This window comes from Helicoverpa armigera, chromosome 19 (genome assembly GCF_030705265.1).
Source record: "Helicoverpa armigera isolate CAAS_96S chromosome 19, ASM3070526v1, whole genome shotgun sequence".
NCBI lineage: Eukaryota > Metazoa > Arthropoda > Insecta > Lepidoptera > Noctuidae > Helicoverpa > Helicoverpa armigera.
This window is the reverse complement of record NC_087138.1, coordinates 7574220-7587941: the sequence shown is the minus strand read 5'-3', so window position 1 is coordinate 7587941 and position 13722 is coordinate 7574220. Positions and strand designations below refer to the sequence as shown.

The 13722-nt window shown below is 34.7% G+C and overlaps 1 protein-coding gene across 2 annotated transcripts in view; it reads right to left on the bottom strand.

Annotated features, from left to right (window-relative positions):
* LOC110373290 (ubiquitin-like protein 3) overlaps nt 1-10604 on the bottom strand; it is a 149094-nt gene extending 138490 nt beyond the window's left edge. The window contains exon 1 of one of the 2 annotated variants that reach the window (XM_049841281.2): nt 10223-10604. In XM_049841281.2, coding sequence (XP_049697238.1) covers nt 10223-10252 — 30 coding nt within the window. In that variant the 5' untranslated portion in view covers nt 10253-10604. The remainder of the gene's footprint in view (nt 1-10222) is intronic. The other variant, XM_021330525.3, reaches the window with a different exon arrangement.
* Between the last annotated feature and the right edge of the window lie 3118 nt (nt 10605-13722).

The window sequence follows — 13722 nt, the reverse complement described above, 5'->3', positions numbered from 1 at the left end:
TTTGTAGCAGATTTCTAACATAGATATTGTAACATAATGCCTGACACTTGATCCTAGCTTACAATATTTATTGCTACATCATCACGCTCGTAGCTGTTAAGTTTTTGCAATACTTGTTGACGTGTCAAGCACCCGGGTTGTGACACTGAACATTCAATTAAGAAACAAAAAACAAACAACGCTTTGTTCGAAAATGATAAAAATTGTAAACATTGAAAAGACTAATGGGTACAAAAACTTAATAACAACATAAACCTGTTTGATTTACAACCGTGTATTGTACTAATTGTTGGTAACATTCTGGGATGGTAACAATGCACCCGGAAACTATTGCCATCCAAGCGTTTCAACTGCTAGGAATTTTATTTTATAGAGAAACTGACAACTGAATGATAATGAAAACCTAATTACATGTAAAGCTTGTTTATTTACATGTTCACGTGGTGTTTTCTGGGCCAAGATTAATTCTGTTGCGGTTGTGACACAAATTCGACGCTATTTTTAACACGTTTACAAAAATATAGAAAGAAAATGGGTATATCGAATACTGGTGAGCTTTTTGAATGTTAGGACTCTCACGAGACCCAATTGATAGGAGAACAAAGAAATATGTTGATATTGATTCCAGTGGATGTTACAGTCCTGTAAACATGGCGATTGTAAGTGCGTAAAAGGAGGCATTCACGGAAAATAAACATTTATGGTCTCACAGTCGCACAAATAAAAGATTGTAAATCGTGCATTTGACAACTTCGATCTTATATTTCAGATGCTAAATCATGAGATAGAATAACAAAAACGAACGAGATTGAAATTTTAATTATAAAATTCCGTTCAAGAATCAATAGCAAGCCAATCGCTAAACGAAATACTCGCACTTACAAATTGATTAATTGAACAACAATTAAAAGCATTCACTTCAACTGTTTTTAACGAAGTTGCTTGAGCAACAGCTATGATTTTATGAGAATTGCGAACTCGAGCAAGAAACAAAGCAACTGCCAATTTATTTATTGTTGTAGTTGCACGAGGCGAGGTGAAAACTGGGTGGATAAGGTGAGGCACACCCTATGGGGGGTGAGTATTCATCCCTCGGGACATTGGGTAGGTAAACACTTTCAACTTGGCACGGAACATTCGTCTGCCACAAAGTTAGATTTAAGGAATTAAGATTAACCGCATTTGCACGAAATTTTCCATCCTAATTTAGCTCAATTCTTATCTTTTAGAAGTTTCATGAAATATCGTACATGTCAAAGTCCTTTGAAACATGAATACGCAGAGCTGAAACAATATGAGAGGTCCACATCAACTAGAGTACCTACTAAACATCGAAACCCACTAACACAATAATTTGAGTTGACATCTGAGCTCAATTAGTCATCCACAACGCTGTGCTATTGACATTTCAATCAAACTTCAGGCCCAAGTTAATCAGTAGCAAGGAGTTTTTTCCCCCTGCCATAACAAAGGATACGCTGTCTACGTGACGTAGTTACCGGCCAATCTGAACGAGCCACGGCGTTAATTAAAAATGTTTCGATGCTACCGAGGAAGTTTACCTCGCCAGCAGTCCGTTTTCTAACCACAAAGTTTTTTTTTTCTACCGCACCAAACTAAGCAACAACTTTCTATATCGGTTTCTGATAATAATCTATTGACGCAACTTCCCACTTTAAGTTTTTCTTGTGTAGAAAAATGTTGATAGTTTTAAAATGTTTTGAGGATATTTCCACATCGCGTACTCCTTCAGCCATAGTTTTATCTTCAATAAAAAAAACCGCGTTTCTTTGTTGACGATGTTATTGTCCAACAGAATTCCGATCCATTGTATTCTTCATATCTTATTGTATGATTGTTCTAGATTGCCAAACCTGTCATAAAACGGTGCAGAAACGCAATAAAAGCGGTTTTACAACTTGATTAATAGAAACAAAGTAGTTTCTTTATCGGTGTATAATTAATAGTTTTCACAACGCTCTGCTATCGTACATTGTGGGTGATGAACAACAATGGAATCAGGTTACAAAATGGTTGGGATGTGAAGGCTCTTCATCAACGGTTTCGAGATAGTATGAGTCAGCCTTTGTTAGATCGCCCACGTACCAGTCACTTACCTCTGTGTTACCGAGATAGCATCCATCTTCTTGATAGTGTAAAGACGTTTTCATAACGGGATTTCACGTAGTTGCGACACGAGTAGATCTATTTAAGTATAGTGTGGGCACTATAAATTATACTTTGGTAGTTTTTATTTTATTTATGGCGATACCATTGGTTGTTTCATCTACGTCTTCTATGCGATCAGATAAGCCTATCGGGATAACGGTAAATAACCAATAAATATTTACGAATTTATGAGTAACACAATCAAAATTGAAACAACCTTAAACAAAGCAAATATGCGTGCAGTTTCAACTACATGAAGTACAGTAATCTCTAGATCACACGGAGATCAGGGCAATAACCACGAAGCACCGTTATAATCGTGTCACGCGCAACACGAGTACCAAATAAATGTGAACAGTAATGTACCGAGGAATTTGGGAAATGTACATTTAAATGTAGCGCAAGCTTTAACACGCGTAGTGCTAGAATCAGCGGTATTTAATGATGGCACGATGTTTGTCATAACAAAGTACACCTAGAATGCATTTGTAGCAGATTTCTAACATAGATATTGTAACATAATGCCTGACACTTGATCCTAGCTTACAATATTTATTGCTACATCATCACGCTCGTAGCTGTTAAGTTTTTGCAATACTTGTTGACGTGTCAAGCACCCGGGTTGTGACACTGAACATTCAATTAAGAAACAAAAAACAAACAACGCTTTGTTCGAAAATGATAAAAATTGTAAACATTGAAAAGACTAATGGGTACAAAAACTTAATAACAACATAAACCTGTTTGATTTACAACCGTGTATTGTACTAATTGTTGGTAACATTCTGGGATGGTAACAATGCACCCGGAAACTATTGCCATCCAAGCGTTTCAACTGCTAGGAATTTTATTTTATAGAGAAACTGACAACTGAATGATAATGAAAACCTAATTACATGTAAAGCTTGTTTATTTACATGTTCACGTGGTGTTTTCTGGGCCAAGATTAATTCTGTTGCGGTTGTGACACAAATTCGACGCTATTTTTAACACGTTTACAAAAATATAGAAAGAAAATGGGTATATCGAATACTGGTGAGCTTTTTGAATGATTTCTAAATACTTGATAATTATAATTTGGCAATATTTGCCGAGTAAACAAGGACAGTTTCCGTGGACATTGCGAACAAATCCTTAATATTATTACATAAACCTGACAACTATTAACACTTTATCATCTAATAAGGCCTCTATAAATAGCATGACATACTTAACAAGGAAAATAACAAGAAACTTAGATTCCCTATAAATAAAATGACTTGTAAAGACGCAAAATGCACGTGTAACCTGTAAGCAGATGATGCATCCGTATAAAATATTCATGAGCCTGTTAATTATGTTAATGAATCATGCAAAACATACAAACACTGGATATGTAAATGTTAACGCTTTGAAATATATGTATATACACAGTTGAATTCATATTCCACTTATAACTGTTAAGGACACAATGAAATATTTTGACCCAAATTCAATTTAAAGTGCAGCAAATTATATGCGATTACTGGATGAAATATTGAGGTCAATAATACAAGTGGTATTGTCAATGTCGACAAAGAAAGCAACAATAAGTACTTTACTGGTGGTTAAAGCAAAAAATTACATATCGTTGCACAGCCGTTTGTAAAATGTAACTTACTGACTTAACGGTTTGGAGATAATTACGTAGCGGTACACAAAACTGCTACTTTTGATGAGTCATACATTAAATTTAACTGAACTGTGAAAATCTCACTCCAAATATCCTAAAAACATTTTGTGTCACTTAAGGTAAGTAGGTGAGTAAACAACATTCGATTTCCATATGGAAAAGAAGGTCTGTCTTTGAGAGGATTTAAAGACAGAAAATCGTTTGCAAAAAAAGAAACAATCCTGCTTTCTATAAAGCATGCCATTAAAGTTACGACTGCAATAGTGATTCTTCCTCCACACCTTAGAAGCACTCAGCTAGATCGTGAGAACGGGACGTTAATCAGAAATCATAAATAAACCCTGCATTGTGAAACACCGAATCCGATCATACAATTGCGGCAGAACATTAACCTAGAAGCCATCGACCACCATAATGTTGCAGAAAGCAGAATTAACTGGACCAAGGGGTTTGAGCAATGGCCGCCGTGACGAAACACTTGTACAGTGTACAGTACAGTTGAGCGAGGTATTGTTCGAACTCGACTAGCGAGACTTCTCATCTAGACGTCATAATTGTAGAACATTAACCTTTTGAGGTCTGGTGGACAAGTGGACACGTTGACCGGGCGTTAGAGTATTCAAAACTGTGGTACTAAGTAGTTGCTACTGTTAGGTGATTTAGGAACTTCGCTTTTGTTTGTATGCGTAGGCGTTTAGGCTACAGTTGTATGTCAGGTTATTTCTGTACGGTCTTTAGGCAATACAAAGTACACGTGAAAAATACATCGTTAGGTGCTAAAACTAGGTGGTTCATCATTTTATTAATTGAGTAGTAATTTCTATTATGGCCAAATGATGTCATCAACGGTAATGTGCCAGTCACATGTAATGACTAGACATGAGTAGCCGACAGCATGCAACCAGTTTGATTCGTGGAAAGAACCGTTAATCCGGTGCGACCAAAGAATTCTACTCGAACTAATATAGTTCAACAAGCCGTGTGAGCGAACGAGGTGCAATTATGAAATTTTATAGTACTGTTTAAACCTAATTAGGTGCAATAAATTTAATAAAGCACGTTAATATCTCAACACCACTTAAATTACACTTAATTACAGGACAATGAAAGAAACGTGCGTGCAAACCAACTTCAACTTCTTTCTCCTAATTGCAAAAAAAGAAATTAAAACAATTAAGTAAGCCAAATCGTGATTGCCTTTGTCTCAGTTAAGATTGATCACTTTTATTTTTGAAATGCCGGTGTTTTTGAGTAATTCTGGCTTTAATTGTCTTTTAAATTCATACCAATTCAAGCACTTACACAGGTACAAGAATAAGATTATAATATCTAGCTGTTCCCTGCGGTTCTACCACCGTCTATTTAGATCTATCTCTCAGCCAGATAAAATTCCTATGTATTTCCTTAGCGTCCAGAATGATTGTGAAAAAAACGTCATATAAATCGGTTCAGTAATTGTTCTAGAAGCACGACAAACAGACGAAGTTACTTTCGCATTTATTAAAATTAGTCAGGATTTAATGATTCTAACTAATGTAATTAGTTCGTTCCACAATTTAACGTGTAGCTAATTCAAACTTCAAATGCGAATTGAGAACAAAGGGTCACAAACTGTCAAGTAAAGATCTAATTAAATCTCGGATTAGACTTTTCTCAAGTTCTAATTACTCCAAAATTATAATTAGTGAAAGTTAGTTAAATACAGGCATATTTTTGTTTAAAACTACAGCCTAAAAGGATCTATTTCACAATTGAAGAATGGTGAACAAAAAGGTATTGTGTAGCCGAAGCCATAGCTGATATGATGAAAGGGGTAAAAACATAAGCTTCTCTAAAACAAGCCCGGTTTTGTTTTACTGGTCCGGCCGTTGTCCACTGTTTTGACATTGTACTGAATTGTGGGGCTTAAGGAAAATACTGAATACAATCCGGGTTTGTTCTCGCATATGTTGGGGTGTATTAAACGTAGTTTGTTGTTTTATGGCGAAGAGAATCGGGAATTTATCAATAGGTCTGGGCTCTTTTGATCGAAACATTGTAGCTACATTTTCTCGTAATTTGAGAGTTGAAAAATTTAACAATTTCTGTAATGTTACAAACTTGCTAGCAAGTGAGTCGCATTTTAAAACAAATACAAAATGTTTGTTTCATTGTTTAATTGCCTTTATTTCATAGGGAGTTTAAAATTTCTGTATTGCAAAAATAGTGCAATAACGTAAATTATTCGTCGGACAATATGCTACGCTTGCTACTGTAGATTCACGCAAACCCCATTGTATCTCTCATTTTCTTCTCTTTCCGCACTCTTTTGTTTCGGTAATGAAAAACGTTTTCAAATCGAGACTATTTTGCTATTGTAACACCAATTAGTTAAAGATCGTAAACAGAAACAATATGTTTAAGTATAGAACTAATAATTTAATATATTTGCTGTGGAATCATAATTTAGGCATACAATGTAATCTAAGTGGATCTACAGAATGGACCAAAATAATTTACGAAAATCCAAAATGGGGCTATTGAGTTTAAATCTGAATAAGCCTGAAAGCCACGTGCATTCAACTGTAATTACCTTACAATGGGTGTTTAACACTTTATACTCAAATGCACAACGATAGTGAATTTCATTTATTGATTCATTAAAATCGCACGCTTGCATAATTCATAAGAGAGAAAGTAGTTCCGTTTGTACCGCGTGATTTGTTAACGACCGCGTGTTTTCTAATAAACATTTGCATACGTGTTTATTCAATTACAATGCCTCTATTAACAAAGGAGAGCGACATTTATTTGCATTGCGAAGCACCAAATTATTGAGTAAATAAATGAAAATAGACTGCGTTTTGCTAAAAAAAACATCTTCACTTCAAATTATAAATGCGAAAGTAAGTTGGCCATTTCATTAACTTTGTGGGTCTGACTCTGGAGACGATTAGAGACAACTTTGGACAGCAGTGCAGAACAGCCACGCGAAAAAGCCAGTGTATCTTATAAGCAAAATTTATCTGTTTTACAGAACACGGCGACAAACCACCAAAGTTCACCAAATCAATATTACAAGCATACAACAAAGGGGTCCCCATTGCTCATCACATCAAACCAAGAATATCTTCGTACAAAATAAAAGATTACACCTCGATCCCTCTAACAAAAGCTTGATTAAAGACATCAAAAGCGTGTCGCTTTGTTGCATCCTATTTGAATGCTACTCTCGTAGATAAACAAAGTATCCCTGTTACTTCAATAACTTGTGGGAACTCATGGTGAGAGCGGACGTTAATTATTTTCTGGAATACTTCTAGATTATCGTGTTATCAACGGACATAATTAATTTACTTCGTCATTTGTTAAAACATTTTTTCTTTATTTTTTAAAACAATTGAAATGATATTTATTCAGTAATCACTTCAATTGTAAAACCCAGTTGTTCGAAAACGTTTAACGAAAATTCTGATTACTCTATTGCCAGTCCTGTATAACGTGTTAAAAAGAATGTGGTTTTAAATTTAAAATTCGCCACAAATATTTTCACGAGTGATTCTATTTATTCATGTGTGAACGCGTAGACATTTTGAAAAGCTTGTTTACTCGAATATCTGTTGAAACAAGTGCAAAAATTTTAACGGACTTCTCGGAAAAGGGAATTTTCTTAATTCATCTTGATTTTTTTTTACTTTGGTTTGTGTTACAAGTACAAAGTAAACATATAAATATTTTTTTCAATGTCGACAAAATCGAAAAGAATATATTGCTGAAAAAGTACATGAATTCCTCACTAGAGTTTTGGATAAAGTAAACGAAATACCTAAATCCATTAGCAAATACACAATCGAATACATTGTGTACATGAAAATGTATGTTGTGCTAGTCAGGCTAATTCAACGGTACACTAACTTCGTTTTGTACCCAGTCTAACAGCAAATATTTAAACAGGTATGTGGAGTAGGCGAGTACTATCATGTTCCGCGATAATTGGGATTGCAAACTTAAATAGCTATTTTCACACATTCTGATTATTAAACAGGTTATGGTAGGTCGTTGCCAACGATTCATAATTCTGATGATTAAGACTGGGCAATTAAAGCTTACACCATTTTTCCCCCTTATGATTTACTGAATTAGATTCTGAATTGACCGTCGACGAAATCCCTTATTAGTTAATTTACGTAAATAAGTGTATCAACGAAGTAATTTAGCCACAAACACTTTGTGACACTGCCACAAAAGAAAAAGAAACAACTCCCGCCAAATGCTGGTGGATTTAGCAATTTATGTTCGTATAATCTGTAGTTACGTTTCACTTCGCTTTCATACCCGCAAATGTGGTCCCGCTGGCTTATTGTATAAAAGGATCTCCGCATTTTGGGTCCTTTAAGGTCTGATTTACTGGGATGGCGACTTTTGTCGCGCTGACCTACTTTTTGAGCAGATATTGCGAAGCCTTTGACCGTCCGTGTTCATCGCGTCAAGTGATCAATCGGGGATACGTCTAATCATGATTTAAATTATGACTGCAGCAAACCGCTCGGTTCATTGGTGCATAATTCTGCAGAACAGAGTACTCAACAGTAAACATAAAAAGATAATTAAGTTTGATCTTTATTTAAATATGGATAGCATTGAATCTAGTTTCTTTGGAGTTGGAATGTAATATTTTAAGCTCAGTAGTTGGTGTCGTTTCGTGGAGATGGTTGCGTGTCGTAGGCGGCTGCTCAGCGGTGCGTTCAAACGGAAGACTTGGCGGCGTCACTTTAGTTTATTATTGTTCGTACTGCCTGTTCAAGTTCTAGTATTGTTTCTGTCAGCTTTCTAAGCACTGATGACAATAAACGACTTAATACGTACCTACCATGTGCGTGGGCGGACCCCGCGCTTTCATAAAAATGCCAACCTTCTTTATCAAAAAAAGAACATGAATAGAAACAAAATGAATAGTATGGTCTGGACAGTGGAAGATTGACCTACAAATAAACCTTTTTAGATGGATTCAAACAACATTATAGCACATTAAAAGTGAATTGACATTAGCAAATAAATGTTAATGCAAAATTAAAAAATAGACCAAGCTAGCTAGCAAGACTTCAGAAAGCATAATAGAATTGTTCAAAATAGAGATTTTACCTTGATTTTCTCACTATTTATAAATGCGCAAGTGAGTCAGTCTAATATTATCTTAGTCTTTAAACCGCTCTTTTGTACTTGGCATAGACATAGCATACAGAGAAGAATGAATATAGGATTTATTGATGTAAATACAATGAGTATTTCCCCAAAAGGTGGGTAAAACATAATAGTTATTGTTTGGAAATGGCGTTCCACCTATATAGTTGTTGATTTTAAAGATTTATAATTTAATAAATGTGTATTGTACCTTCTGGCTATTAATAATTATTACGTAGGACCATTCTCTTAAAATGAGTCCATAATTCATGCAGATATTCTAAGATTAAAAGATACATAATATACTATGATATAGATGTGTTCCATGTAATATAATAGTGGTTAGGGAAACATGAAGTTTGCAACGTAAACAAGAATGTAAACTTTACCGAGATATCCCAAGACAGAGCTTCTGTGGAATCAATTTTAGTTTTCTGAGGAAACTTGGACAGTTCTTCAACAACTTGTGTGCACCATCTCCTTAAGCTCACATGTGTGTTTTCTTACCGTGTAGAAAGATGTGTGATAATATGCATCTAACTCAGATTTCTACTCCAAACAATAACTAAAGTAGAAGAGATGAAAAAATAAGAATAACTGATATGATGATTTGTAATAGAATGTATTTTTGTGTTAACATTTTTGTTAAATAAGTATATTTTTTAAACTCCATGCTACCGACTTAATTGATTTCAAAGATTGCTTAGTTATTTTAGGATTCCAGCATTTCATTATTTATTTTTATTAAATAATTTTTTGATGATACCTACCTATAGATACTTAAACATATAATTATTTGATTTAGGCATAAAGATATGGTAGATTTACTTAAGATAAACTTTTGAAGTATTTTCCACTACAAATCACTTAAAAAAACATTAGCTATCTGAATAGGCTGTTAGGCTGTTCAAAATATTTGTTTAGCAGTAGCTACATGATTTTCGTAATTAACTTTTTTGTAAATGACCTAATTTTGGCAGATTTGTTACTAGCTTTATTTATGTTACCCCCAAAATAGGGTCAGACCCAAATAAGCATAACAAAGCTGATAAAAAAACATCACATTTAATCATAACAGGTGAAAAGTTTGAACATTCCACATGTACACACATCTTGTGTAAATTGGTCATGTAATCACAGTGAACGCTGGTCACAAACGAGAGAAAGGAGCGCGTTTAGAAACAAAAAAATATGACCTTTACAGGCCAAAATGCTCAGTTACCTCGCCAACTCATAACATACCTTGTCTCCTGGTACGTTTTTCGACGACATGGTGTGTCACCTTTCTGTTCTGTGTTCTGACGTCGTCTTGGGGACGATTTATCCAGAGAAAGGATCTCACTGTACCCGTGAGAGCCCAGCATACGACACAAAACACTCCACTTTACCAATCACTTGGCCATTATCACTGACCGAAAGATGCATCAAAGCCACAAACACAACAATCGACCCATCGTTTGGAGTCGTAATCAGCACGATTTCCCATTGAGATTCATCGACACAGATAATTTTTCACGACACTATACACAAACACAGCGACTGACAGAAGCTAACTTGATTGAGTTGAGCTTGACGGAAAATGGCGAGGGATAGATGACGTCCCTCTCGCCTCTCGCCCCGCGCATGCCATCTATGTCACTTTTAGTTCTCTTAAAGTTTATAGAGGGCAGCTCAACACAATAACAAACAATGTCCTTGAAAAACCTTTAAGGCTACTCCACTGGATGGCGCTGTCCTTACTACTTGGTGTTAGCATTTTTTAAATAAGCAGATAATAATTTATACTGCCCTATTGTAGTGTATTTTAAGTAAAAATAAATAAGTAATGAAATTATTTTTATTCATTCAAAATAAAAGAACTTCTTATTGTGCACATTTTGGAAGAAGCTCATTCATTACCAGCTATTAGTGCCATCTATTTTCAAACGGTGTAAACCACAGACCAGAGAGCTCTATACTTTTGTTTTTTTAGGAAGGCAAGGTATAACAGACACTCAGCCTCATCTATCTCTGAGTTCAGCCTACTTCAAAGATTATTTTAACCCCTCTGCTCGACAAGATTTTGACATATGACTTTACCGTTGATTCGGCGGGATATTTTGAATCGCGACATGGAAGTCAAAAATTTGTACTAACTTTCAACACATGAATTCTAAGTCCGTAATGCCTGATCAGAAGTATTTTAACTATAACTTTAGAGCTCACTTATTTGACAACAACGTGCAAAGGTCAAGTGGGGTCAGTTAATTCAGAAAAAGATAATAATTACGGTGTTTTTAAGTCTATCGAAAAGTTAGGCATTTCAAATTTGGTGAAAACTTACCAATAAATAATCGCATCACTTTCTCAAACACAACACAAACATCATATTTATAAAATTTTCAATCCGTTGCAATACATTTCGTGCACTTATTTATGTTCAATAACTAAAAAATCAGCACATAAAATACACAATAAAAATGAACAATTTACAAGATCAAAGAGAAGTAGACTTTGGAATGGAGTATGTATTTTTTTTTTCAATCAGCGGTGTGCATTCGATACCTAAATCGGATATTTATTATAAATAATCGAATACCAATTTTATATATAGGTACATACCTATTTTTTAATAGCAACTTATTTCAATTTTATTTATTAATTTTAAATTATAGGTTCAATTTGTTTTTGTTGTTAAGGAAAAAGATATTTAAGTTTTATGAAAGTTTTTAGCATTAAATTTTTATATGTATTATTTATTTTGGTGTTGCGTCATTTGTAATAATTTTTAACTTTTATTGAATTTTTATAACCTATTACGGAATTTTAATTTATTCTTATATTATTTCTCAACAATTCTAAGATTTTTGTTTCGGCGGAGGGTAAGCCTGGTGTTCTGAAATATAATGCAATTTGTAACTACCAAAGTAATGTACTTATTTGATGATGAGAAACAATAATAATAATTGATTGATTTTAAAGTCACCAAATATTTTTAACCGAATCCCAAAAAGGAGGTGGTTCTCAATTTGGATGTTTGTTTTTGGTCGAAAGGGTATATTCCCCATATTTTTTATTAGGTCCAGGATCTGATGATGGAAACCTTGAGAAATCGAGGGCAACTCTCGAAAATTGTAAGCATAGATAAGGTTATAACTTGACACTCAGATGTATGTCTGATAACACTATGAAACAGTAAAGGTTTGGAGCTGACCTGATGATGGAGACCAGAGAAGGTCGAGGGAACTCGACAACCGAACTTCTCTCGTCTACATCTCCTTCACTGTTGCAGAGGCCTCGTAAATACGAATAATATAAGCACAAACACGAGAAAGTTTAAATATTCAGTTGTCGAGTTCCCTCGACCTTCACTGGTCTCCATCATCAGGTCAGCTCAAAGCCTTCACTGTTGAATAGTGCTACCAGGCAAACACCTGAGTGATAAGATTTCAACCTATGTATTTCTGCAACTTTCGAAAGTCGCCCTCGATTTCTCAAGGTTCCATCATCAGATCCTGACCTGATGATAATGGGACAACCTCGGAAGTATACGCTATCAAACAAAAAAAGAATCATCAAAATCGATAAATAAATGGCTGAGTAGGTAATCGCGTAACAAACATACGAAAAAATGGTCGAATTGAGAACCTCCGCTTTTTGGGAAGTCGGTTAAAAATAAGTCGGCGGCGGCCATCTTTCCTTCTTGGACCAGCTTTCGATGAACAGCGAACTATTTGCCCTTTCAAACAATAAAATCGTCATAAAATTTTGCGATAACTACACCTAACTACGGCTCTCGTCAAATTGCTTTGCTGCTCAGTTAAAAAGTTGGAAGTAACGAATCGCCATTAAGTTTGGCAGGTCTACAGGAATCCTGCACATAAAACACCCGAAGAAATAAATAAGTCTTCATTTGCCGTCTTCAGAAACCCTAAAAACCGAAGATTATTTTATTCCGGCTACAACGTATTTTCTACCACTGATTTTCTAGCATTTTTTTCAAAATAAATTTACTTTTCCTAATTTATTTTCAGATTATGGTAAGTATACAAAAGTGCAATTTAGTAATATTATAATATCAAATAATATAAAATTATTAAATCGATTCTTTATTTTAACGAATCGGATCATTCGATGCAAAACTTCTATCACCGTCGCCATCTTGTCTATGCGTCTTCAAATTTAAAAAAACAACTAATGTAAACAAACATGGCGAGTTCGATCAGAATTCCCGGTAATTACGATTGGATTTTAAAATGGTATATTTCTAACGGGATGCTAAATATGAAAGGTTTGAATGCGTAAAAATAATTTAAATTTATTTAGTTATTTTATTTAGTACTCACAAATGTGGTTTGATTGGAAAGAAAATAAATGTGAGCGTAAATAATTAGGAAAGCATATGACTGATTCGCAGACCCCAATTGGGGTCTAAACCGAGCTTACGGTGACATTGATGTTCAGACCCCGATTGGGGTCCGCTACGGATTTGACGGTTAAAGACAAACAAAATGATTATTCGTTATTGTTTTTGTTAAATTCAGTTATGGATAAAGTAATTTATTGAGTTAGGTTTGTCTCGATAGCCCATGATTTGGTACGTAAGGTTGTCAAATATCTCATTTTCACAAAAATGCAGTTACAGTAGATACGGTAGTTTTCTAGTTTTCAAAAAACATGGTCAAACAAAATTAATTTCAACTTCAATAAATAGTGCGAGCGTTATTTCCGGTGCATTCCATCCATAGACAAAACAACACAAA